This window comes from Hirundo rustica, chromosome 6 (genome assembly GCF_015227805.2).
Source record: "Hirundo rustica isolate bHirRus1 chromosome 6, bHirRus1.pri.v3, whole genome shotgun sequence".
NCBI lineage: Eukaryota > Metazoa > Chordata > Aves > Passeriformes > Hirundinidae > Hirundo > Hirundo rustica.
The window spans coordinates 49,486,029-49,511,164 of NC_053455.1; the positions used below are offsets into that span (position 1 = coordinate 49,486,029).

At 41.0% G+C, this 25,136-nt stretch overlaps 1 protein-coding gene across 1 annotated transcript in view; it reads left to right on the forward strand.

Annotated features, from left to right (window-relative positions):
• The first annotated feature begins 1,148 nt into the window (after positions 1-1,148).
• The window catches only part of SERGEF (secretion regulating guanine nucleotide exchange factor), a 166,609-nt gene continuing 142,621 nt past the window's right edge, over positions 1,149-25,136 (forward strand). Inside the window, 9 exon segments of the mRNA XM_058421057.1 lie at positions 1,149-1,165; positions 1,900-2,027; positions 2,307-2,367; positions 2,728-2,885; positions 4,439-4,533; positions 7,763-7,823; positions 9,295-9,408; positions 9,712-9,774; positions 13,118-13,295. Coding sequence (XP_058277040.1) covers positions 1,149-1,165; positions 1,900-2,027; positions 2,307-2,367; positions 2,728-2,885; positions 4,439-4,533; positions 7,763-7,823; positions 9,295-9,408; positions 9,712-9,774; positions 13,118-13,295 — 875 coding nt within the window.

The window sequence follows — 25,136 nt, forward strand, 5'->3', positions numbered from 1 at the left end:
CACTGCCTTTGGGCAGCAGGTTTTTAGCAGAGCCCAGACAGCTCGGTTCCTGACACAGACACGGGTCTGCATGGCCTGAGTTTTTCAGCTTTGGGGTAAAACACTAAGTTCAAGGGCGGAATATATGGCAGGCGGTTCGGGAAGGCTGTACCTTCCTAGTAGTTCAGCCAGTAGGGAAAGGAAGAGGGCAACATGAGGCCGGGAATTAGGATAAAAGGAGGCTTCCCTCTCTGAAACCCTGAGAGAGAAAAACCTCACACGTATGTGCCCCGGTGGACTCTCTCCCTTTATTCAGTGAAAGTTGCAGGACTGCTCAGTCTCCTTTGGTGGTCATAAACCTCTGACATTTGCGAACTTTCCCGGCACACACGAAGTGCCAACTCGGGGTTCGCGTTTCCCGACCCGTGATCCCGCCCCGTGCCCGCCCCTTCCTGCTCGGCCCGCCGGCGGCGGGAAGCGCCGGGAGCCGCCTGCTCCGTACCATGGAGCCCCAGCTGTTCGCCTGGGTGAGTCGGCCCTCGAGGCCGGGATCTCCTGCTGCCCGGGAGATGGGAGAGTGGCGGTGCCGCTCCTCGCCCTCCCGGGATGCCGCGGCTGCGGCCACGGAGCGGGACCGCTGTGTTCCCGTCCCGAAACAACGCCGCGGTTTCACCTGGTGGGCGCAGCAGGTCTGAGGGCCGTGGAAGGGGCATCCCTCACGCTGGTCAGCCCCATTTGCTCCGCGGGGCCGTGTTTGGTGCGGGCAGCGCGGCTGGAGTGGTGCGGGGATACCCGCGTGTGGCTCTCCGTCCCTCGAGTCCCGCCGCACCTCATCGCGGCTTGCCTGGTTTTGAAGGCTTGAAAATTCATTGCAGGTTATAGGCAAAAACGGGAGGTTGTGGCACATCTTTTCAAGAGAATTGCACCGGTACCAGTTGCGCTCTAAAGTGCCTATCACCTTTAGTGGCTGTGAGGCAACAACTCTATGTGCCTGTGCAGCTCCAGTCCTGATACCTCACCCGGCTGTGGGCTCTGGGCTGGGCCGAGCAGCCTGGGGACTCTGTCTGAGGTGTTTCTGTAGGTACAAAATGTTTACTGCTGAGTGCGACCTCTTAACATTCACCAGGTGCCGCATCTTTCCGGGGAAGTGGAGGGCAAATTGAGAGCACATGGGTGCGCAGGTGAGGTAGGGAAAGTATTTCCTGAAGGTCACCAGCTGGGTGTGGAGTGCTGCTGTTACTGCACTGTGGGATGGGGAAGGTTATGGTATCGCCTTTTTTTGTGAATTAAGGTTGAACTGTTGGATACAGAGCTGAAATTAACTAAGAAATTCCCTGACTTGGTACCATATTGGCAATTGATGCTTTCCATGGTGTGTTTTGTAGCTATAGTTTTGTACCTATAGATTTATACTGCCTATAATTGGTGTATTTTCATTTGGACCTGTTTAATTTAAAAGACTTAATGAGGTGTAAATGTTTCTGATTTTTGTGTAGGTTCCAGAACAAGATAACATATCTTTCTGCTCTCATTTTGCAGGTAGCCTGCCAGTAAGCAGTGGCACGAGTAAGACCTTAGTGATAAGTGGGAATCATTGGCATTAAAATTAAACATGGTAATCATCCTGATAGAGAAAGGTTTTCCTCCTTATTAACTGTGAGTCTGCAGGTAAAGTTTTAACAGGTTGTATTTCAGTATGCTTTTGAAATACTGGGGCTGCACAGACAACTTTAATGACAGCAAAGTTAGGACAGTCATAGTCTATAATCCTGGGAATCCTATGTGACATATCAGGGGATTTTTAGGAGCCAGTCAGCCCATGGCATATCCCAAATATGCTTGGTTGTCCTTGGGAGCATATGTGTGCTTCTTTTGTTAGCTTTCAAAAAAAAGTATTATTTTTCTGTGTACATTTGACAGCTATGGACAACTTGGTCTTGGTCATAAAGAGGATGTGCTGGTTCCTCAGGCTCTGAAAGATGTTTCCTGCCAATGTCAAGACATTGTAAGCATTGCTGGAGGAGGGGGACATTCTGCAGTTATCACTGGTAAAAACACGGCTCTTGCACGGGGTGTTTGGCTTTTAATCACTACTTTTTTTGTGTTTCCTTGTTGGTTCAGTGCTGCTACCTCTCTGTGGCTGTCGTTTCTGAGCAAGTACAATCCTAAGTTGCTAACCAGCTTCCTCTCCTCCCAATTAACTCAATATTTGGGGAAATTGGGGAAATTCTTGTTGCTCATATGTTGTGCGGTTACTTTGTGGCTCTACGAGGACTGTTTCTTCAGCTGTTTCTTTCATACAAAGAATCTAAATTTTCTGTATTGAGGATGTGGGCGTGGGAGGGAGGAGTCAGAAAGTTATTTAGTCTTCAATATTCAAGTGTTAAGGTAGGGAGCAGGAGATAACGTCTGACCCTTGAAAGGTTGTGCTGTATAATTACCACAGCTAATTATGGTAAAGAAGGAATACATAAAGATGTGGACATGATAAAAAAAAGCATCTTAGTGTGAGAGTTGCCTTTCTCACCATACGGATTGTCTCCCTTGACAGACCCAGCTCTCCACAGCTGTAGTTATTTAGAGATATTTCTGATGCATTAGAAGCAACTGTTTCTCGTAATTTTTATTTGATTGCAGTGCCTAAAGTGATGTGTAATCACTGTCTGTTTGTCACAGGATCTCACAGATGTAGATTTCTCTTTTTAATTTGTGAAGTGGAACACAATTTTTTTTTTTTTTTCCCTCCAGGTACAGAACAATTCTTTCTGTATGTGGCCACAACAAAGATGGGCAGTTGGGATTGAATCACACAGAGGATGTGCTGCATTTTACTTTGTGCACTGCCCTGTCTGGCTTTTGTGTAAAACAAGTTGCATGTGGCTGGGATTTTACAGTCATATTAGTAGGTAATTTTTTTCTAAGAGCTGAAGAAATACCTTGATGTAGAGAACACACTGAAAGCACCACAATGCTACTGCTTGTGTGATGTGAGGCACCTGGACAACTTGAGAAGCTGGCCCATGGGAACCTCATGAGATTTAACAAGACCAAGTGCTGGTGCTGCTCCTGGGTCAGGACAGCCCCTAGTACCAGCACAGGCTGGGCATGAGGACCAGCCCTGCCCAGAGGGACTTGGGGGTGCTGTGGGTAAGAGGCTGGACATGACCCAGCAAGGCAAGGAGGGGATTCTGCCCCTCTGCTCTGGTGAGATCCCACCTGGAACCCTGCACCCAGCTCTGGGGTCCCATCACAGGAAGGACACGGAGCTGTTTGGGTGAGTCCAGAGGAGACCACCAAGATGATCAGAGGGATGCACCTCTCCTATGAGGAAAGACTGAGAGAGTTGGGGCTATTCAGCTTGGACGATGTCCTAACCCTGGACAAATTCTCTTAACCTTATATGGAATTTGGTTTAGCAATGAATTCAGGATTTAGCCATTCTCTGAAACATGGCATATTTGAAAGATGTCTTTCACTTTATATCAAATGCTACTGATGGTCACATTCAAATATTCTCTAAGAGTAATGGATTCAGAACTTGTTTGCTGCTCATTATCAAGTACCCAGTGGCATCCATAATCAATCTTAGTAGTACCTTACTTGAATAGTCCCATCCACATGAGAAATCACTCTGATATTAGTGGAGCAGAGTGAATAGTAAGGTACTACCTGTTTTGATTAAAAATGGCATAACCGAGGCCATGGTTTTCTATATTTTGCATATCACATGTAGATTTAGTAAAGGAACTACCACCCCTGTAATTATACTGCCTTGTATGATACGGTGTAGTGTGGTCACAAAGCAGGACAGCCCCATCATAAACTAATGGCTGCACCTGCCCAGGAACATCTGTGATAGGAGTGACCTTATAGCAACCTTTCAGAACCTTAAAGGAGCTACAGGAAAGCTGCAGAGGAACTTTTTACAAGGGCTTTTAGTGATATGACAAAGGGTGAAGGCTTTAAACTGAAAAAGGACAGCTTTAGATTAGTTATGAGGAAGAATCTCTTTGCTGTGAGGGTGGTGAGGCACTGGCACGGGTTGCCTGAGAAGCTGTGGATGTCCCATCCCTGGCAGTGTTCAAGGCCAGGCTGGATGGGGCTCTGGGCAACCTAAGACAGTGGAAGGTGTCCCTGCCCATGGCAGGGGTTGGAACTGAATGATCTTTAGGTCCCTCCCAACCCAAACTGTTCTATGATCCTATGTGCTGGCACTCACAGGTTTTAAGCTACTCGCCTTGCAAGCTAAATCACTCTCTGTTCCTTGTGTCCCAGTGAACTTGGGACCTTTCCTGGACATGGTGTGTAAGGCCAGAAGCCTTTGGCCTCAGGGGCTTTGTAATGGGACATGTTAGGTCATTTCTTGAGCTACTTGGCTGTGTTATTGTGCTTGTTATAATGTTACAGTGCTATTGCTCATGGGTTTACTGAACCTGCTCTAACACTTCATTTTTTGCAGGATCTGGCCTAGTGCTGTCCTGTGGGTCAAACTCTTTTGGACAGCTGGAACTTCCTCAAATTTCAGGCCCATGCTTGATTTCACAAAAGATTGAGGTAAAGATTTAGAAGGTGTTGTGCTTTATATTGCTTCCAACAGCTTACAGAAGTCATCTGACCTCAATGGGCTTTATGCCAGTCTCTTCAACTAATTTTTTATAGTGCCTATCTGCTACAGATAAGCTTACAAAGTAAAGGCCCAAACACCTGAAAGGCTGGGGCTGCTTTTCTTGCTGTATGAAGAAGTTTCCCACTTCTAACAGAAAGCTGACTCTTTCACTTCTCAGACAAATTATTTAGCATCATGACTCATGCCAGATATTCTTTGTTGAATTTTTAATGTAGAAGGAGGGCAGCTGATCCCTTAGGTGACCTCTAGTGAGTAGGAGTTAGTTCACTTTATGTTTCTGTGCCCTTGATGTTTCCTGGGAGCATCCATTGCAGTGTGGTGCCTTAAAATTTGGTAATATTGACAGTGCTGATGTGAATCTCTCTCATCTCTCACCAAACTATTCATGGTGAACATTTGCTCTTTTGGTTGGTATCCTTTAAAATCTTGGGCTTGATGCCATCTCTTTCTGCTTTTCCAACAAGGATAGATATCCAGAGGGTTTGCAAAACCCTGTAGGAGCAAGACAGGATGGGATGGTGTCATAGTTTTAATTTCAAACCGGGCAGAAACACTAGTGGTTTTACGTTTAATAAATTTCGGTTTTAGTACTTACTCTTTCTGTGGGAGACAGACTAGGAGAAAAGCAAAGCAGGCTCAACCTTAAAATTAACAAATAGTTTTATTAACATGCACTGAAAGGATAGAAAAAAAGAAAGTTGGAAAAAAAACCTAAAACGGAATGAAACTTCAAAAACACTCTTCCCTCACCTCACAAACTGTTCACTTTTTTACAAAACAACATAAAGAGACAAAACTTGTAATTTTCAGTCAGTTTCACTATCTGACAATAGTCTTTCATCAATTCATTAGGGGAAGAGTATCTTTTAGAGTCACGGATCCCACTGACAACTTAGAACAGTTCTCTTGTGGGTTTTAAACTGTCACAAAAACAGCCGCCTGGAGAAACCTGCTTTTGTGAACCCTCCCAGGAACAGTTTCCCAAGCTGATTATGGGTCATGTGTTGGGAAGGATGAAGCCAGAAAGCCCTATAAATATGATTGCTTAGATTCTGAGAATGTGAAACCTGTAACTGAGATAGAATTGAAAGTAAGTTTTGATGTTTGAGATGTCCTAGCTGCTGGATGCCTAGGAAAACAACCCCCAATGTATGATTTATCCCACACTTGTAACACCCCCCTGAAGTATCAAGTATCTGTAACCCCATTGGCACAAGCCTGTTACAGCCCACCTCGAGACCCCTTATCAGGGGGCTGCGAGAGTGGGCCTCCCTTCTTCTTCTGTTTCTTCTGCTTCTTCTGTTCTCTCTGTCCCTTCTGTTTCTTCTCTTATCTCTTTGTTTACCTCTTGCATCTTGCTCTTGGAATTTCCTTATCTCTCACTACCCCCACCTTCCAAGGCCATGCTTCAGCTGTGCCTGGCGGCTCTGAGCAAGGCCTCCCATCTTATACAATAAACCTCTTCTTCTAAAACCCAACTTCAGAGATCTCTCGTCTACATTCATCTACACCGTCCTGGAGTCCTCAGCAACAAGAGGCATATTTCCACAGTCATGGGTCTTAGACTTTTGCATACTGGGGTGTCACTTTTTAAAGATGAACAACTCTAAAGCAAAGGATTCTTCACCTCAAGGTACAGAGATATCTTCTCACTTCTTCATTGGCACAGGGGGCTTCTCATCTTTATCTCTGTTTAAGCATCTCATGAGATATTACTTAGTTCATTGCAAACACTTTTGCTCAAATCCACACACAAATTAAAACAATCATCTCCCCAAATGCATATCTTTCCCATGATTTAAAGGAATGACCTAAACATAGAGTTCATTTCCATGGCTCAAGTAGGAATAGAACAACCAACTCTTCAACCCTCTGTCTCAAGTCTTTTCACTCTTGCTCTGCTGACTTCATGCTTTTTGTTCTTTATGTTCACTCTGTCTTTTCTTACTCTGTCAGAGAAGGGCTAAGCTCTGGAAGCTTCATGTTGCTAAGAAAAGGTTAAATCTGCTCTGAGTCTTTGTCTCTCTCTCTGTCGGTTGTGGTGTTAGATGTTCAAGGCCGCGTTGGTGAGGGAGGAAGAACTCACAGAAACATCAGAGATCGGAGCACTCAGGCAGTCCAGAATTACAAAACCAGGCAAGATCATAAATGCCTTCTCAGCCCACCCCTTGGCGTAAATTGGGGTGGCCTCGGCCCAAATGGTGCCTATAGCTCTTATCAGGGGCCCAGGAGAGATCCCTCCTCGCTCCAGAGAAGTCTTTAGAAAGTAGCTGTTGCAAAGCAGCAACCTCTCCTTCCCCCCCCCTTTCACCTGGGAGCCGATGGAATCCGGCCAGGCCTCAGGCCAGCTCCCCCCCAAAAGCGGGGAGCAGCAGGCCCAGCTCGATGTTACCTGTCTCTCCCTGCCAAAGGAAGAAGAAAAAGGACCCACCTACAGGAAATTCACAGGGTTTTATATGGTACTTCCCAAAGTCGTAGCTAACAATTTCAGTGTTTAGAATAGATGCCAATATTCCAACTAACTCTCTAATAGGTCCCTATCTCTTCTAAAGCAATTCCCAGGTCCTGACCTGGAGAATTATTCTACATTCTTCTATAACTAAAAAACCAAGCTGTACTAACTCATGACAGATGGGAGGTAACAGACGAGGGAAACTTCCGCATGATTTCTGAGATCTGTTGCTGTGGAAGGAAACTTTGAAGTTTTTCTCCAGTGGAAAACAAAATTCCATCAGTAACTTGGCAAGACTGAACAGCTTAATGCAGCATATCACCAGTATTTACTGTGGAGGTTTTGGTGTAATTCTTGAGGAACAAGAATAAGTTAAAATTAAGAAAAAAACGTAAGAAATAAACATAATTCTATCACCAACAGTGTTTCTTCTTTCATGTGACTATTTTGACTGTTTGTTTTTGTTTTTTGGTTTTTTTTATTGCTGTGCATGCAGTTGCTTTGCTGATTTATTTTTTATTTCATGTTGATGTTCCCACTAACTTTTGTTGGTCAAAATTTATTTACTTTGTGATACAGAATGTTGATATGTGTTGGGACATGCAGGCTGGAATTGTGAGCACTATTTTCATAGTGTTCCACTTCTGTTTGGTCTGTTTTGTTTTTAGAGGCACTAAATTATAATATTTTTTTTATTTGCTTAGTCTCTCAAAGAGAAGGTGATGAATGTTACTGCTGGGCTGAGACATGCCCTTGCTGCTACAGGTAAGTATGTCATAATTTTAATATCTTTTCAGTAACAAATGAAATGGGATTTTAATGGCTTTGAGGAGGAGAAGGAGGAAAAAAAGGATGAAATTTATCTAGTCTACTATTTATTTGAAATATCATGGGGAAAATAAACCTTAAAGTCATGGACTGTACGATTTCGGGACAAAGTAACATTAATAGTAAACATTCGAGAACCATCTTCCTGGGAACCATCATAGGGAAAAACTTTTTCAAGAATTCAGAGTGATGGTTTATTAACAAGTTAATCTTCTGATGCATGAAAAACATACTTATTTCCTTCTTATTATTCTGAAACAAAACATAAAAGTAGTTTTTTTCAGGAAAAAGGGTTTCTGATCAATCAAAGTATCTTTGGATTTGAACTCATTATAGTAAGCAAAGTAATTTAAGTGTGTGAAAGGTGCTTCAAAATGGAACTGCACATAAATAGTGGCTTTTTAAATTATGTAATTGAAATTGACACCTGGAAAATCACAAGAATGAAACAATATTTCTCCTGCTGTTACTAAAGACTGTGAGTTTGTTCATGGTGTAACAATAGAAATCAAACCCTTCCTTTTGGTGTGGTTGTATTAAAACTGAGGGAAAACAAACTCTTGTATTTGGTTTAGTTTTGAATGAACTTCAGCATGGATTCCAGGCAGTGGAGCTGAAGGTGCACTGGAGATGCTTGGAGGAATAGTGGGATCTCTGGTGCCTGTTTGAATAATGGGAATTGAGATTCCCTCTGCTGCATTTGCACAAACAAACTGGCATCACGAGAAGGAAAGGGAAAAGTACAAGAACTTTGTATCTATTCCTCAGCTACTGCAACCAGGGGATTTCTGTTACTGAGTCTCCAATAGTTTCCCGCCTTCTTAGTTTTCTTACCTATATACTGAGTCCATGGCTGTTTGTTGCTTGTTGACTTCACCAGGGTTATCTGAATGTTTTTTGGCATAAAGGTCTTTTATAGTGTGTTGTAATTAATTAATTGGGTTTATATTGTGTTTCCTTGGATTTGTAATGTTTTCCCCTGTTCCCCTTGGAAACTGTATCCCGTGGTTTGTCCCTGCTCAGCCGTGCCCATCCCCCACACTGGAATGTAACCCAACTGTGTTCCGCTCCCACCTTGGCCCTGACTGGGTAGTGGCCTGGCCCTGGTCCCTGGGGAAAAGCCCCGGGACGGGTGGGGCCTCACTCTCTCTGGCACCAGCGAGGATGGGAAAGGAGCTGAGCTAGCTCTGTACCAAATAAAGCTATAATTTCCACCCCTGGACAAAGAGCAGGCTCTTTCTTTTTGCCATCGGTGGCGGTTGTCTGGGTCTCTCTAAAGAAATACCACAATAGTGTAATTAGAATTGGTGAAAATTGCTTGAATTAATGACTGTTCATTAATGTGTGAAGTGATTCTTGTTGATGGTTGGTGTGTTTTAATCTCTTTTATTTGTGTTTCTCTGAAAAGACAGCGGTTTGGTGCTGCAATGGAGAAATGGGATGGCATCTTGGGCAAAGCATGCAAGCCAAGGAAAAGCCCTCCTTCTGTTCTTGACAGCAAAGGAGTCCTGTGAAGTGGCAGGTAATCCAGGAATCTGCTTCCTTTGTGTGGGTGGATAGAGCAGAAATATAATTTGGAGTAGTACGTATCTTCCTTTTCATAAGATCACGTGGTATTGTAAACACGTAGTGGAGTACCTGAAGGATAAGAATGGTCTTAGAAAATTATGACCTCTCGGGAAAATGAGAGTCCTGCCATGTCAAGGGCACAAAGGCAGAGAGCCTTTTCTTATAAAAGTCATCACCATCCTGTTACACTTCTGTGCATGTTTGTGTGTGAATTGATACCTGCTGTAGGAATTTTATGCAACTGCATTTTTTCTAGGCCTGGAAGATATAAAGGTGAAGACAGTTGCTGCAGGCTCCTATCATTCAGTGTCCCTCACAGGTAGGTCTCAGGTACAGAAGTACAGATGAAAGTCCTCATATCACGCTTTAAAGGTTTCTCTGCTTCTGAAATGTCAGTTTTGGTAAAACTGGTGAAATTTGACCTGGCCTAGTTAGTGCTGGTAATTGTTTTGTAATAGTTTTGCACTCTGGGAACTTCCTTTTGTTTTAAGAGCTGGATTCATGTTTCGAGTTCTCTGAATTTTGTGTGTTTTTCTTGGGATCAGGTGTGACCTTTGCCTTACATAATTCAGGGTCTGGGCTCTTAATGGCTGGAGACTATGAAGGATTTGTCAGTCTCTGGAGCTGCAGCAAGATGCCCTCTTGGGTAACTGGTTACTGCTGGAGCCAGTGCAACCCTTTGCCCATGGAGAAGAGGTGTGCTGGGTGGTTTTCCCAGGAAAGGCAGCAGAAGCAGGGCAGCCACAGCACTGTGAGCTAGTGCACCTGCCTGGGGCAGCGCAGAGGTATGAGAAGGCCTGGAGCTGTCTGAGGTGCCTTAGGTTCCACTGTGACAATGTAAAGATCTGTGGTGTAAGAGCACAAAGCTTATTTGAAGAGTAGGAAGTTGTTTAGTCACTTCCATAATTCTGCCATTTGTTCTTTGATTCTTAGGCAGTGCTCCCTTGCTGGAGTACTGAGTATCCGGTAATGAAAGTCTAATAAAGATTTCTTTTTATTTTGACAGATTGGGAGAAGGGGAAACAGAATAGCTTTCATGCTGTAATCTTACAGTTTTGAAGTGTGTAAAATATATTGAACCTTATGAAGACAAGTCTTTGCCAAACTTCACAGGAACGAGTTCTTAGCAAATCTGCAGCCATCTGGCACCTCTGTCATCATTAAAGGAGGACTGGAGTATTTGCTTATGCAGATCTATAGAGATTTGTATGGGGAGATGTTCCAAGATGTAAATAGTATTGAATTCAGAAATGCAAAGTGTATGCAAGGCTAGTGAAGACAAACTGTAGGAACAAATAAATCTACTTTAGATAATGGTATTTTCTGTTTAGACAGTGAACAGATTATTCTTTCATGCTTTTTGCTTATTATATCAGAGAGTGGTCTATTTGGCAGCAGAGGGACCAAGATTGACAAAGTAAGTGCCAAAGACTTTATAGTGTGATGCTGTTGCTGCCCTTCATCCTGCAAGATAGTTATTACTTAAAATATTTTGCATTTTAAAGATCCTTGATATAATAAAGATACTGCTGCAGGATGTAATATTTAAATGGGTCTTTTTTTTTCTAGGAATGCCTTACACTGTGGTACAGTTTTCTCTGCCTCTGTTCCATGAGTCACCTGCTGATGGGATATCAAATACCTGCAGCCAGGCAGGTTTGGGACACAACTGTTGGTGTGGGTTGTTATAAACATGAATGAGGGTTCTTGGAAAAAAGGATGGCAGGGTCTACTGGTATTCAAACTGGCCTGAACCCTCCAGGGCTGAGAATATGGTGCTAAGCCTCAGTGTCTTAAGTTTTTGTTCAGTCCTACTCAGGAAATGAGATGAGGGTTGAGCATGTGATTTTTCCCAGGATAAAGCAAATACACCTTCTGTAAAAGGAGATGACAGTGCATTTTAATGTGGAACATGAATGATTTTCTTGGTTTTCTTTGTTGTGTTTCTGTCACCTCTTTTTTTTTTTTTTTTTTTTTTTTTTTTTTTTTTTTTTTTTTCCCTCCAGAAGGTGTGTGTACTTCATGCTGGGAAGGAATTTATCAATTTTAGTGGAGAATTCAAATATTTGAACAAAACAATTGCTTGGCTTTTTTTCCTTTCCTTTTAATTGCAGTTATGTTGTTTTAAAGAGGAACATGGGAATTCCTACAGATGACTGTCAGTACTGGCTTCTCACCCCCACTCTCATTCCTTGCCTGTTTTTTTAACAGGAGTAGTGTAGTATAGGAATTCTCATGGCTTACTCTTTCTGTTGCTGTTACCAAACTGAGATTATTAAATATTACTGTTAGCCCTAAGTTCTGCTTTATTTTTTTTTCTTTTCCCTCTGAAAGATTTACTTCTCCCATGGCGGTTTGTAATGAGTTCAGTGCTGACCTGAGACATCCTGATGCTCGAGTGTCGCAGATGCATGCTCCAAACAATTCCACTTTGGAACTTATGTAGCTTCCAGTCTTTCTGGGCCCACAATAATGTGTAAGAGCCATGTGTACGAGATTTATTGCTTATGCCTCCGCTTGTGCAGGCTGACAAAGACTTCAGGGAAGCTGACAGCTCATGTTCTCTTGTTCTCTTTAAGTGTTTTTGGTGATTTTTTTTTTCTTTTTTTTTTTTTTTTTTTCTTTTCTGTGGAGGCCGAGGACCTGGGAGGAATGGTTTTGTCCTGAAAGATGGAATTAATGATACGTCAGAGAGTCCTGCAGAAGGACTCATCTGAGCAGTCACTGTGTTGGTGTCGATTGGTTGTTAGGCTGTAACCAACTCCAGCTTGCATTGATATAAAGTACCCTGGGTATTTCTGTAAATGATTTATCCCTGTGGTTGGAATCCTGGAGCGTGCATTTGAAGAAATGCTTGTTCTAGAAAAGGGGTGGAGAAGACACGGGAGTGTTTACAGAAGTCTCTCAAGTGTTGTCTGTCATGATGATATTTTCATTTTGCCTTGTGATGGGTGATGCCTGCTTTAGTAGTGTGTTCATAGCTGCATGTCCAATTCCTTTAGGAAGTGACTGTGCAAGGTGAGTCAAGGAGACCTGGACTGTCCCTGCTTTGGGGAATTTACTGCATTTGCTCAAGCTGAAGGAGGCAGAACTGGTATGGGCAGAGCTGGGAGTCTAGCTCTTGTAGAGAAGCTGGGAGACTGTAAAGCAGAGCAGGAGCAGCCAGTCAGGCTTTGAATTATTTGCTGCAGTCCAGAATGTTATTTACTGGATGTAATTAAAGCTTTGGAGTGGAAATAATGGCTGGCCTGCAAGGACACGGTGGACAGAGAGGGACTGCTCAGTGAATGTCTCCAAGATGCTTTTTCTTTTACTCAGAGAAGTTGACTACCATGGTTAGTTTTTTAATAAAAATTAGTCTTTGCTATAAACATCTAGGAAGTTTGACCTGAAAGCTCTTGTTGCTTCAGGGAGTCTGTGTAGCCCTCAGAAAACAGGCTGTGTTGTTAAGGCCCTTGCAAATATTTCTGATATCCCAATTACAACGGTAAAGAAGGTAGGAAAAAGCATACAGTAAGAAGGTAGGAAAAAGCATACAGTGAGAACACAAACTGAATGAAATGTTCTTTCCTCAGCATCACTGAACTGAGACAGAGTCTGAATATAGTGGTATTAGATCTATATATCCCTTTAAACAGATTTTGCTTCTCTGTCTGTTGTAGATGAAGGGCACCTGTATGTCTGGGGCAGCAACAAACACGGGCAGCTGGTGAGCAGAGACATCTTTCTTGCTGAGCCCAAGAAGATTGACACTCAGTGTTTCTCACATGAAAAGATTAGAGCAGTTTGGAGTGGCTGGACCCACCTGGTGGCACGGACAGGTCGGATATTTAAAAAGCGGTAACATGGCAACCAAACTGTAAATTGTATTTGTTGCAGGCAAGCAGTGTTCTTTCTCACTGACAGTGGCTGCACACACAGTGTTGCAGTTTCACCTAAGTTCAGTTGTCTCTTGCAAAATGATGAGCACAGAAATCCTTTGACTGCTCTTTTAGTAGGGCATTAAGGACAAAGAAAAGAATATATTCAGAAAAAAATCAGTAAAATGAAATAAGCTGGGTTATGTGTGTATTTGTGGTCAAACCGAGAAAATATTTGGAAAAGACAGGTAAAAAGGGGCATCATTACACTTGAAGAGTGAGCATTCCCTGAAGATGAAAACGAAGGCAGAGTTCATGTTGAAGCTGTACTTTCCTGGGAATCTTTGTGATGAGGACAGTGTGAAGGCTGCCACGTGTGGAGGGCTGTAGGGTTAGATTCTTAGCTAGGAGCAGATGAGAAGGTTATGTAACAGTGATATTCATGTGTAAAGGGGATGGTTGATCTGGTGAAGCTCATCCGAGTGTGAAAAGCAAAAGCAGGAGGGAAAGGTAGATGAGATGGAAAGGCAAGACAGTCATCTGAAGCTATTTTGTGGTGTTTGTGTTCTTTGCTTCTCCTGTTGCACAGTGTGTGGTGCCACAGTTAAGGCTAAGAAGAGGATGGAAGCCTTTCATAGAGGAAAAGGAACAGCCAGGACTGTGATGTGTGACTGGAAAAACAAATTGGTTGTTTTCACTTTCATAACATTCATTGTTTGACATCAAAGTATGTGAGACAAATGTGTAAAAAACCTTAGCTATTTGTAAGAAATGTCTGAACTCTGATTTTTAGAGGATGCTATACTGAAAATTTCAAAGCTGCAATCAGTGCTGTGAGCTGCTTGTAAACTTTTCAGGTGGAGTAAAAGAATTTATCTCAAAATGTGTAGCTCTTGAATTAAGTGCTTAATGTCATCCTCTGGATGGAACTGGAACAGAAATAGTAAAAAGAAGCCATTAGTCAGAATAACCTGATTTTTAAAGAGTGAGTCTTGACAACATGGTTTGCTTTCCTTCACTATTTCTTAATAGAGCATACCCCCTAAATAAAATTTCCCCAGAGTTTTATTAACTTCAGTGTTTCACTTACTTATCTGTGGGTATTACAGACATGGAGTATTTCAGTAGGTGTTTTTGTACAACAAGAAAAAGTGTGTCAAGTTACTAGCCAGGGCTGTTTTGCTAGTGAACATTTAGAAAGAATTTATATAAAAATAGGCTGACTTTCTACATATGCATTAGAAAACTGGCCAAGTGATGCAGTGGCACAAGTTATTACTGAAACCATATTTTATGTATTTAGAATTTTGAATCTCTTGGAAGAGCAATGGACCTGAACCTAAATCACTGGAACAAGATTTTGAATGGCCTTTGGCAGCCTCCAGACACCAATCAGGATCCCATGGGAATTTCAAGGGTTGTTCAGCTACTAGATGTAGTGTGAGCTGAAGCACTTAACTCTTTCTGGAAAATCATTCGCTGCATTAAAACTTGCAGCTGAATAATGGAAAACTGCAGCCCACTTGAGAACTGTCCCCTGCATGCAGTTCTTCCCACCATTATTTTTACCTCCTTCTAGCAAAGAAGGAAATGTTGCTTCAGTTTCTGGGTGCTGAAGTCCATAAACCAGGGATCCCCAAATGTTATGGATCAGTAAAGTTTCTTTTTGAGCACGCAGCCCCCAATATATTTGTACTTATTTATTTATATAGACATAATATATGCTGTAATATGCAAACTATAAAATACATACAATAGAAGTTTTACAAAGGATGAGACAAAGATAAGTGCTACTTAAAATATATTACTTTATTAACTTAAATAAATAAAACAATTAATAATTTATTAATAAAATAAAATATTAATACATAATTTTCGTCCTGCCCTCCAGTGGATTGTCTTGTGACTCCACAAGGCTGCATGCACTTCACTTTAGAGATACTGATCCAAACATTTCCTGCTTGCTTTACTCTCGGAGTTCCCCAATTAGTGGAAAGGAGACAAAATAGAGTGATTTTTGGACACAGGAAAATGGAAGGAAGGGATACGGTAGTATGATGCTTCTCTGTTCATTGTGGAAGATAAAAACATACTTTGGAAAGACATTGCAGTGTACAGGGATTTTTGCTGCATGAAGGAATGAGTAAGTTTTTTTCTAATTAATAATCTCGCCACAACGCAAAATTTAGTTGTCTAAAGTTTGTTACTATATCTGAATTCTCATGTGGTATTTTCCAGAGAAGGTAGTTGAATTTTAAGAAGCTGTTACAAATACTTAGAGTTCTGTTTGAATTTTTTTTTTCCAGAACATTAATCCTGGTCAGAGTAGTAATAATAAAAACTTGTTACTGCAGCTGTCTTCACAGCAACTGAAAATTCTTCTCATTGGAAAGACACAGGAAGGAACTGGGTGGATAAACACTTGACAGACAATACATAAATTCACAGATTCTGCCATTTCAAAATGACATTTTGATCTTCATCTGCCAGGTGAGCAGTGTTTGGATGCAGAACTAATGGAAGAGTTAAAAGTAAAAGAGAGAGTGATGTTAAAAACAACCACCTGGAGGAATAGTTTCATGGTTGCAGTGGTTTTACAATTTTAAAGCGAGTCCAAGCAAGTTATCAAGTTTGTTATCAGAAGAAAGGAACACAGCATAAATATTTTTGTCTTCTGTCTTTCCCTCTTGTATAAGCTGGCCTGTTTTAAGACTTGCTTTGCTTTTCCTTCATGCTGCTGGCAAAATTTTGTACTGTAACATAAAGCAAAATGCACAACTAATTTTCATTTCTTCCCCATTCTCTCTGTACAAGGGATTTTAATTGCACCTGAAATCACTTAAATACCTGCATCTCTTTCATATTCTATGTTCTACCTCATTCAACTGAGGTTTCTTTTTAGAGTTTGATCAACTCTTTTTTCATTTGCTTTTGTTTGTGTCATGAAGCAGTTAGGATTCAAGACATTAATTCCTGAGAAGTTAAATCCTCAACTTATAGGAGTTAAGGAATGTTCTCATGAGATGTTGTGTTTTTAATCCTTACCTTTAACTGATCCTCATCAGCTTCTATTCCTTATTCATTTTATTACAGAGGTATCTTTTGGGGCTATTTCCACTGTACACTTACTGTTAAATAACAGTAAGTGTACAGTGGAAATATAGATGAGTGCTTTCTTTTCCTGCCTTGATTACTGCTTCCTACAGAGGAGGGAAGCACAGTTAGACTTCATGGCATCACCAGTACTCTTTCAAAATAAGTTATATTATTCTGGTAATAGAGGTGGTGCCAGTTAATGATGGTTGGTCCGATAAAGTGAAGTTGAGAAGCCCTGGTTGTTCTTTGATCAGGTCCCTGATGATGAGATATGAACTTGCTGGTGTTTTTGGTTTGTTTTCTGTGTGAATGCTTGTGTCAAGTGACTCTCAGGAATGCTTTTCATTGATGACAGGGCAGTGCTATTGCTGCTCCATGTGAAGGACAGAACCAGGTGCATTCTTGTGGCCTTGGACTCTAAGTACAAGGGCTGTTCTCTTCAGACAACCACTCTGTGCAAGGGCGGCTTCCTATCCAGCACTCTGCTTAATGGTGCAAGGAGTGCCACTGCAGTATAGGTGATATTATTTGTGAATAACGAGCAGCTGTCTTGCACTGCTCTCCCTAACAATGTCAGCTTTAATTTGTGGTCCCTCTCAAGTTAATGCAAACACTTTTAGGGTAACTGCTGAAAGAGAGGTTATTGCTTAGGTCATTTAAAAGAGAGCTAAGCTGTGGCCTGTAATATTGAACATGTAAATTAGTCTGCTTTGGGGAATGATAGAACCAGTTTGACTTGAAGGCAAACCTAAATATGGCAAGAGAGGTATTTTAAAGACTTAGAGGTGAATCATCAACTTCTCTTAAAAAAAAGGTATTTTCTTTTTAACTGGGATACCTAATAAATAACTTTCCTTAATCTGGCCCGGTCTATCATCTGTGTATTCTCCTGAATACATTCCCTAATCTATTTGTCACATAATGTCACATGAAGTTATGCTTTGTTTGAGCTCAGACAAAGAATTCCAAGCTCTTTCACTCAGAAAATTACTTCAAAAATGCAGTTAAAATTGTGTTTCTGCTGCCTGTGCAAAACTGCCTACAGCTAAAAAGTCTTGGAAGAACAAAATCCCGTGACATAGTCTAAATAATATTCTGAATCCTCATTCCAAATGTGCATCTGAATTTATGCATCTTTGCATGTCCCTTGATGTCATGTCATTTAGGCCACATAAAACCACTCTGAAGGGGTCTGACATGTTAGTGACCTACACAGAAAATAAAAACCATATCCTGGGTTTTTTTGGGTTTTTTTGAAGCAAATGACAGTGTGTCCCTCCAAGCACTGAGAGCAGAATATTTCTAATGATCTTGTTTGAGTCATTAACCTTTAGCATTTCAGTCTTTCACAGAGGCTGTAGTTGCATTTCTAGGTGCCTTTTCAGATGGCAGTCACAAGGTAAAACTGTTGGGCTTTGCTGGCATGTTGTGCAGCTGCGGGGAGGTGAAGGGAAAGGTTGTGTCTGGCACCCGACAGCACAGCCTTTGCCCACTAGAGGTCCTTTCCAGTTTGCTCTTGAATCCAAGCTCTACAGCCTTCCTCTGGAAAGCAAACTTTCTCTGCCTTGAATTTTCAAGCAGCTTCCTAGGACAGCAAATACTAATTTGTGTGTGTGTGTGTATATATATCTCAATCATATATATTTTTTTGTTTCAATGTCTCTTGTCTCTTTTTAGACAGGGCAGCTGAGAGTTTGAAACTGAAGCCCTACATGAGGTAGCTCTATTTCATTGGAAGGATGCTGGGGTTTGGGAATGCAGGTGAAATACTGAAAAGTAGCTTAATCAAAACCTCCAAATCAATAGGTACCCAATAACCTCTTTGAAGCAGAACGTGAGTTCAAGAAGTGAGTGTTCAGAAAAGAAAAGCCTTTGTCCGCCTGCCTCAGGGGTCAATTTTGAAGCTTCAGGGCCTATCTTGAAATTCCTGCATTTGACTACAAAGTGTAGAGCATGGCAAGAGGAGAGAAAGATATGCACAAGCTTGGGGACCAAAATTCAGAAATTAGCACTGGGAATTGTGGGAAATTTAGTGTACAGTAACAAGATGAAAGATCCTAAATGCATATGGAATCTTTTCTGTATTCTCTTCAGGGCTGTCTTCTCATTCTATCACACAATCATCTCATTGGTGTTTCAACTTACACAATGGTTTTTTTAAGTTTTTTTTTCTGGATAGCTGTAACCTAGAAGATTTTGGCATTTTCTTTGGCTTTGTGGGCTGGCATCATTCCTTAGCTTTATTTTTAAACCTAAAAAGTTAAGAGCATTTGTATGTATGTCTGTGTGTTTGCTTTGTGTTTCTACACTCTTATTCATGCTGTCCCCTGCTTGGGAGTTACTTCTACGTGGTTTTGATAAAAGTCTTGATGAAATTCATTCAGTGGTTTGATTGCTGAAGAGGAGGTTGGGTCCAATAGGAACTGAAAGTACATTCTGAAAGGTTATTATGAAAGTGTTGAGAGTTGTTCATATGCAAAGATTTGTCACAGAATCTTCCTAACATTACCTTTTCAGTAACTGAGTTCTTTCTTCAGTCACCAGCCCTCTTTTATCTCTCTTTGGTGCTAGGGACTTCCAGTTGTACAGTAAATTGATAGAATTCATTGTAAAATAGAAGCATCAGTGATTGGCATTGGGGACAAAGAAACTTACCTCAACATTTGAAATTCCCTTTTTGAGCTGTGATATTGCATTGGCAAATGGAGATTCAGATGGCCTGGGAAGAGTAGGATTTAAATGGATTTTTGTTAAATTTAGCTCATCAGTAAAAATGAGCTTAGCAGAAGGAAAACAGGTATCAAAAAATTTCCAATCTGTTCTGCTCCTCTTATGTGTGGGGCAGCCCACAGAGTGCCCTTCCCACAGCAGAAGGGGAAGATAAGGTACGGAAGGCTGGTCTGTCCTAGATCTTCTGGCTATGGCTTCCTCTCATGGAAGGGCCTGTTCCTTCCTTGGAATAGGCTGCCCAGGGAAGTGGTGGAGTCACCATCCCTGGAAGTATTCAGAAACCTCTGGATATGGTACTTGATGACATGTTTTAGTGAACTTGGCTGGGTTGGCAGTTGAACCTGATGACCTTAGAATTCTTTTCCAACTTTAATGATTCTATGGTTCTGTGATTCATACTTGCTTAGTCCTTTCCAGATGTATTTTATTAAGTACTCCATGATTGGAGGAGTTTGGAAAATGACTCACTCATCATTCAGCATTATGTTCTGGGCCTTTAGACCACATGTGGAAAGAGGGACTATTATACTGAATTTCTACCCCCCCACCTTTTTTTTTCTTGTGTCTGTCATATCCTCTCTTTTACTAGTGGGAGCAATGATTGTTGTGGACTTAAATAATGTAACTGTCCCAATATGGCAGAATTTTCATCTTTAAAAAGCATTCAGAAAAAAAATGTAGCTTTAAAATGTGGATCTGATCTTGATTTTGTTCAAGTCATTAGTGGGTGAGATAAGGAATTTATTACTTTCTCTAATTTTCCTTTTTTTTTTTCCCTTTGGTTTCTGTGGTTGGATTGCTGCAGTTCATGATTTTGCAAATGTAATAAACAAGGTCAGATATATTAATAAGTATGTGCTTGTGTGCAGAATATCTGTAAATGTGGTGTTTGTTCTGTTTTCAGTATCCTCCAGCACCAGAGCAACTGTGCAAGAGGAGCTGTAGTTTTGTGGGCTGAGAAGGGCACCTTGCTGGCTCTGTGCTATTCCTTGGGGGTTTGTTTTTACTAATTCTTTTTCTCTTAAAGCAAATTAAACTCTTGCAATGGTAACAATGATAATTGCATTAAAAATACCTCCCGCTCACAACTATTGTGAAACCAGGGTACAAAGCTGATACAAATTTCCTTAAATGAAGTATAGTTTGGCCATAAGAGTCCCCGTCTTTCTAGTTCTTCTGACTGCTTGCAGCTGGAACTGCTGGGACTATCTAAGCCACTTGCTCTACTGTTTGACTGTTTCTGCTTTGTTATATATCAAACCCTTTCTCCTGAAGAGTACCGAAATCATTCACATTTTACTTGTGTCTGTCAATGCACCTATTTGAAGCTGCAAAGAAGTAAAAGTAAAGGAAAGAGAAAATTCACTGTTTCTTAACTTCTGTCATAAGCTGCCTCCAATCTCTGTATTCATAGGTCTTAATAGAGAAAGATCCAGGTGTGGAACTCACAAGACCACTGTTGTTTGGTTGCTGCTATGACAGACACTACACAACTCACCTCCTTTTTTGCCTCTTTTTTTCTTGCCTTTTATTCAGCTTTGAGGCTCTCATATGCTGTCCCAGCAGCTATCCACAATGATGCTTCTGTGTCAGGCCTGTTATCCAGAAAAAAAGAGCATGGACTGGAAGGCTGTGTTGGGGGAGTTCTACCCTATACCCTCTTCCAGCTGGGAGATCTGAGTGGGGGCAAAAAAATTTACAATTTCCTTTTGGGTGTTATCATATCATATAACATAGTTTGGATGTAGTAAAAGGACAGTGGATTGATTGAAATTTTGGCAGCTCAAATTTCTTAGTGTAGAGAATTTATGTGAAGCACACAAAAAACAGAATTTGCACTTAAGAATTTCTGCAGTTATGCAAAGTGGATATAACATGTTCTCGGACAAAGAGTTGGAATCCTTAGTAAGGTGGAAGTGCTTTGCACTCACTTTGTATGGAATAAGAAACTGGAACCAATCATTACCTGATAGTTGAATTAATGTGCATGGCAACTAATTGCCAAGAACAAGGTGTATGTACTCTGTCTCCTTAGTTTTATTGGCCTTTGAGAAGTGGCTACTGCATTTTCAAATAACTTCATTTAAAGTTACGCATTTACTAAGCTAAGCATTTCTAAGCTCAGCTTTTGAAAGCAGCTCTCTATGTGCGCACAATCTATGCATGTAAGTGTATTGATCTTATTTAACCTTAGTAGCATTTTAAGGCCATTAAATACTTGTTTTCATAATCTTTAAGTGACATTTCTTGCTTAGTAATTAATTATTCAGGTTTAATGCTCACTAATGAGTCATACTATTCAAACATAGGTAGTGGGCTTTTTAAGAGCTTAGTAGAGCAGTTGAGTACTTCTGAAAAACAGTACTTTTCAGGAAGTTTTTTTTTTTCCTTAAAAACCTAGACACAAACAGGAAAAATATCCATAAAGCCTAAGTAGATTGTTCCTTTCGTGATTACCTTGAAGTAATTTTGAAATAAATAATTTGATGTAAGGTACTGTAGGATACATGAGATATATCATCAGCTGTAAATTTTTAATAACAAGTCTGTAGTCTTGTAGAATGGCTCTGATACTTGGGTGGTATGATGAGATCTGCCAAGAGTGTGTGGGTTTTAAAGTATTCCAGTTGTGAGGAACCACAGTTTGTGGTGTGGTAGTTGAAACTGAGGGTGAACTCACTCTTTTTTGTAGTTCCTATTTGGACTTCTCAGTGTGGATACACATATTCTGTATGGATCCCGAACAACTGAGATTGAGCTCTGCAGATGAAGGGGAGTTACATTTTCTGTGTTGCTTAGGGTATATTTTAGGTTTTTGGGATGTTCTGCTGGATTTAAGAGTCTGTGTGGTTCAGGTCTGTTTTTGTCTCATCTGGGGTGCTAGTTGTTTCTGTCTTATCTCAGGGACAGCGAGTTGTTTTTGCTTATCTTAGAGACGCTAGTTGTCGGGGGCTCCTTTTTAGGAGCTTAAATTCCTCAGCATTTAGGTGGTTTTAGAGTTCTGGCTTTCTGCAAAGCTCTGTGTTAAATGCAGGAAAAGACGGAGTCTTTAAGGTTACATGCTTCCTTTATTAGTTCTTATCTTACAATTTTCTTAGTGTCTAAAAGATGTTTGCTGCGGCTCAGACATCTGGTGACTCCTCTTGTCTCTGGGCTGTCTTTATCTTTTATACTAATTGCTAGGTATTCTTTATTTACTATTTATTACTAATGTCTATCACTATTACTAAAAAGGTCATCTTTACTCTGACCCGATCCTCACTAACTACTTTGTGCCAATGTCACTGCAGAAATGGAGTGAGGGAACAAGAAGGAAGAAGAAAGGGACAATGCCCTAAATTCTCCATCTTGCCCCATTCACTTCAATGCTAAGAATCTTAAACTCACTGTTTTTTCACCCTGTGATATACTAGACTACTATTTTTACACTCTTGTGGCCTGCAATGCTTCCTGCAGTGCAAGAAGCCTCTCCCATGGACTGAAATCAAATCCAGTGTCACTCTGGGCTCTGGGCTGGGGTCCCAGACCCCCCTGCCTAAGTCCCTAACCCTCCAGGGCAACCAAAAGAATGCCCTGGACTCCAACACAGGTCTGCTTTCTTCTCTATCTGGTATTATGGGGCCCACAGTATGTAATAATAAAACAATCACAATGGTTTATTTCTGGGGGACAAAGACCTGGATGAATAGAAGGTATTAGCATCTGATTCATGCAGGAGAGAAACCCTAGGAGGGTGGGATTTCCTTAGGTGACTCATTCTCCATTTTTACTTAGTATTTAACTAAAAGAAAAAAATCTAAAAACACTGTGTAGTCAAAGATCTATTCAGGGGCAGTGCTTTATGTCAGCTTTGCTAAGATCTTTTTATCGTGAATATAGGAAATCATACTTTTCTAGAATTTTCAAAAATTTACCTTTACAAAGCTGCCCAAAATATACATACAGAGACTCCTTTAGGAGTGTGTTTTCCTGTTTGTCCTTTCCACCCCAAAATAGAAAGCAAACTGAAAATCAGTTTGGCATTTCTCATCTTGAATTTTGGACCTTGCAGCTGATGGGTATTTTGTAGGAATTTGCCTGTACACACATTTCAGGCTTGTGCCTGCTAATGACATGGCTGCCTGGAGCTGAAGGTGTTCGTCGAGGAGAAAATGGTCACTAAAACATCCAGAAGCTAAGGTCAGGCTATGAGGACAATAAAAAGGTGGCAGTGTGGATTACTAGATGTTCACGTGGTTTGAAGAATCATCCTAACAAGTCACACTGTACAAAGGAAGGTGTTAAATCCTGTATTGTTTGTCTCCTCTTGCTTTTTCACCTTGCCAGAGATAAAGAGAACACACAATGCCAAGATAACCCCAAAACACTGTGGCCATGCACACAGGTAGGAGCTGATAGTTAAAATACAACAAACTTCTGCTGTGTGTGATTTCAAAATCTGCGTAGTTATTTAAAATTCCTCTAGTTCACCAGAGCAGTGTTCAAACAAAGTTCATGAAAATCTGTTTAAGCACAGGAGAAAGCTCATGGTTTCTTTAGAAGCTGCCCTATCTCATTGTATTGTGTGAAGCATGAATAGGAGGGTACTGCTTCTTTTGGTCAATATCTATTGTAACATCAGAGAAAATAAGGTATTGATAAAACAGGAGCTTTTTGTTCTTCATTGGTGTCCTCTCCTTAGTCCTAATGAGAGTAGTTCCCTTATTTTTCCTCTCTCTCGCTTTAAAACCTAAGCCCCTCTTAGTAACAGGCTACATAGCACATCAATACTTATATTACAACTCTGTTCATATACATACTTAGGTAAACCTTAAACATAGATGTGCTGGAACTGCAAGCAAAGATGTTGTAACTAGATAGAGGTAGTTGTGGACAGCTATTGCTTCACTAGGTAAGCATCAGAAGTAAATCTCACTAGCATCATTCACTCTTGTCTGGGAATTTCAGATTCTTTTACAGGATGGACTTGCATTGCACTCATTAGTAACATTTCTAAAAAGTTTCTAAATATTTAGACTTGTCCCATGCTCTGTGCCTGTAGCTCTGAAATGCTGAAAACACCTCACAATGTTAAGAGACATAGACACAGGAAGTCAGGAGTCAAAGAGAACTCTGCTAGCTGGATAGCGTTCCCTTGTAAAAGATGGATTTTTTTTCAGGGTATAAGTGGCATTTGGATGCTTTCACCATTATGCAACCATTTATATCTTTTTCCACTCTCTTCCTGCAGTCTCCTTGATGTTAAGCATCTTGCCAGACCCAGGTGGAATCTTGTGTTGTGCTTTTATTTCTTCCTCCACTCCCTTGCCCACCTCTTAAAACTTTCTTGTGGGTAAAGGGAGAAACTGGGATATTCTAGAGAGGATACATCACCTTATTGCTCATTATTCATCTCTCGACTTCAAAGAGTATGAATTTTCCTTCCCATCCTCTTTTAGACTGTTTTGTTCCTCCTGTCAGGAGGAAGGTTGCTCATTATTTGAGGTGCACAGCCCACTCTTAGTCAATTGCAGTTGCTCTTATAACGATATTCTGACTCTGAACAAGGCGGGTGATCTCCGGAGACTCTGGAGGTGCCATTGTTGGGTTTGTGATACTGTTCACTTCTTTGTACTTTATTTCTTAAGAACAGCACATAGTTAGGGTTGAACTCCATTGGATGCAGAACTCGGCTGCTTCTGGAGTGACTGAGGAAGTTCAAGCTTCCACTTAGCAAATCCAAGGATTGCTCTTCTAACACTTTATTTCTGTAATGCTTTCTATTTCTTTATAGGCATTGTGACTCTTCAGAATCATGTGTGTCTGAGGCTTGTTATCTAGTGAAATCTCTTGTGCAACTGGTCTCTGATTATTGGGAATGCATCTTGTGGACAACAGTGAAAAATCCCAGTTCTCCTTCAGACTGCCATTCCAGAGCATTTATTTTTCTGTGTCTTCCTTTCCACGGTATGCCCTTTAGTCTTTTGACAAGGTAAATATTAGCATTGGGAACTTA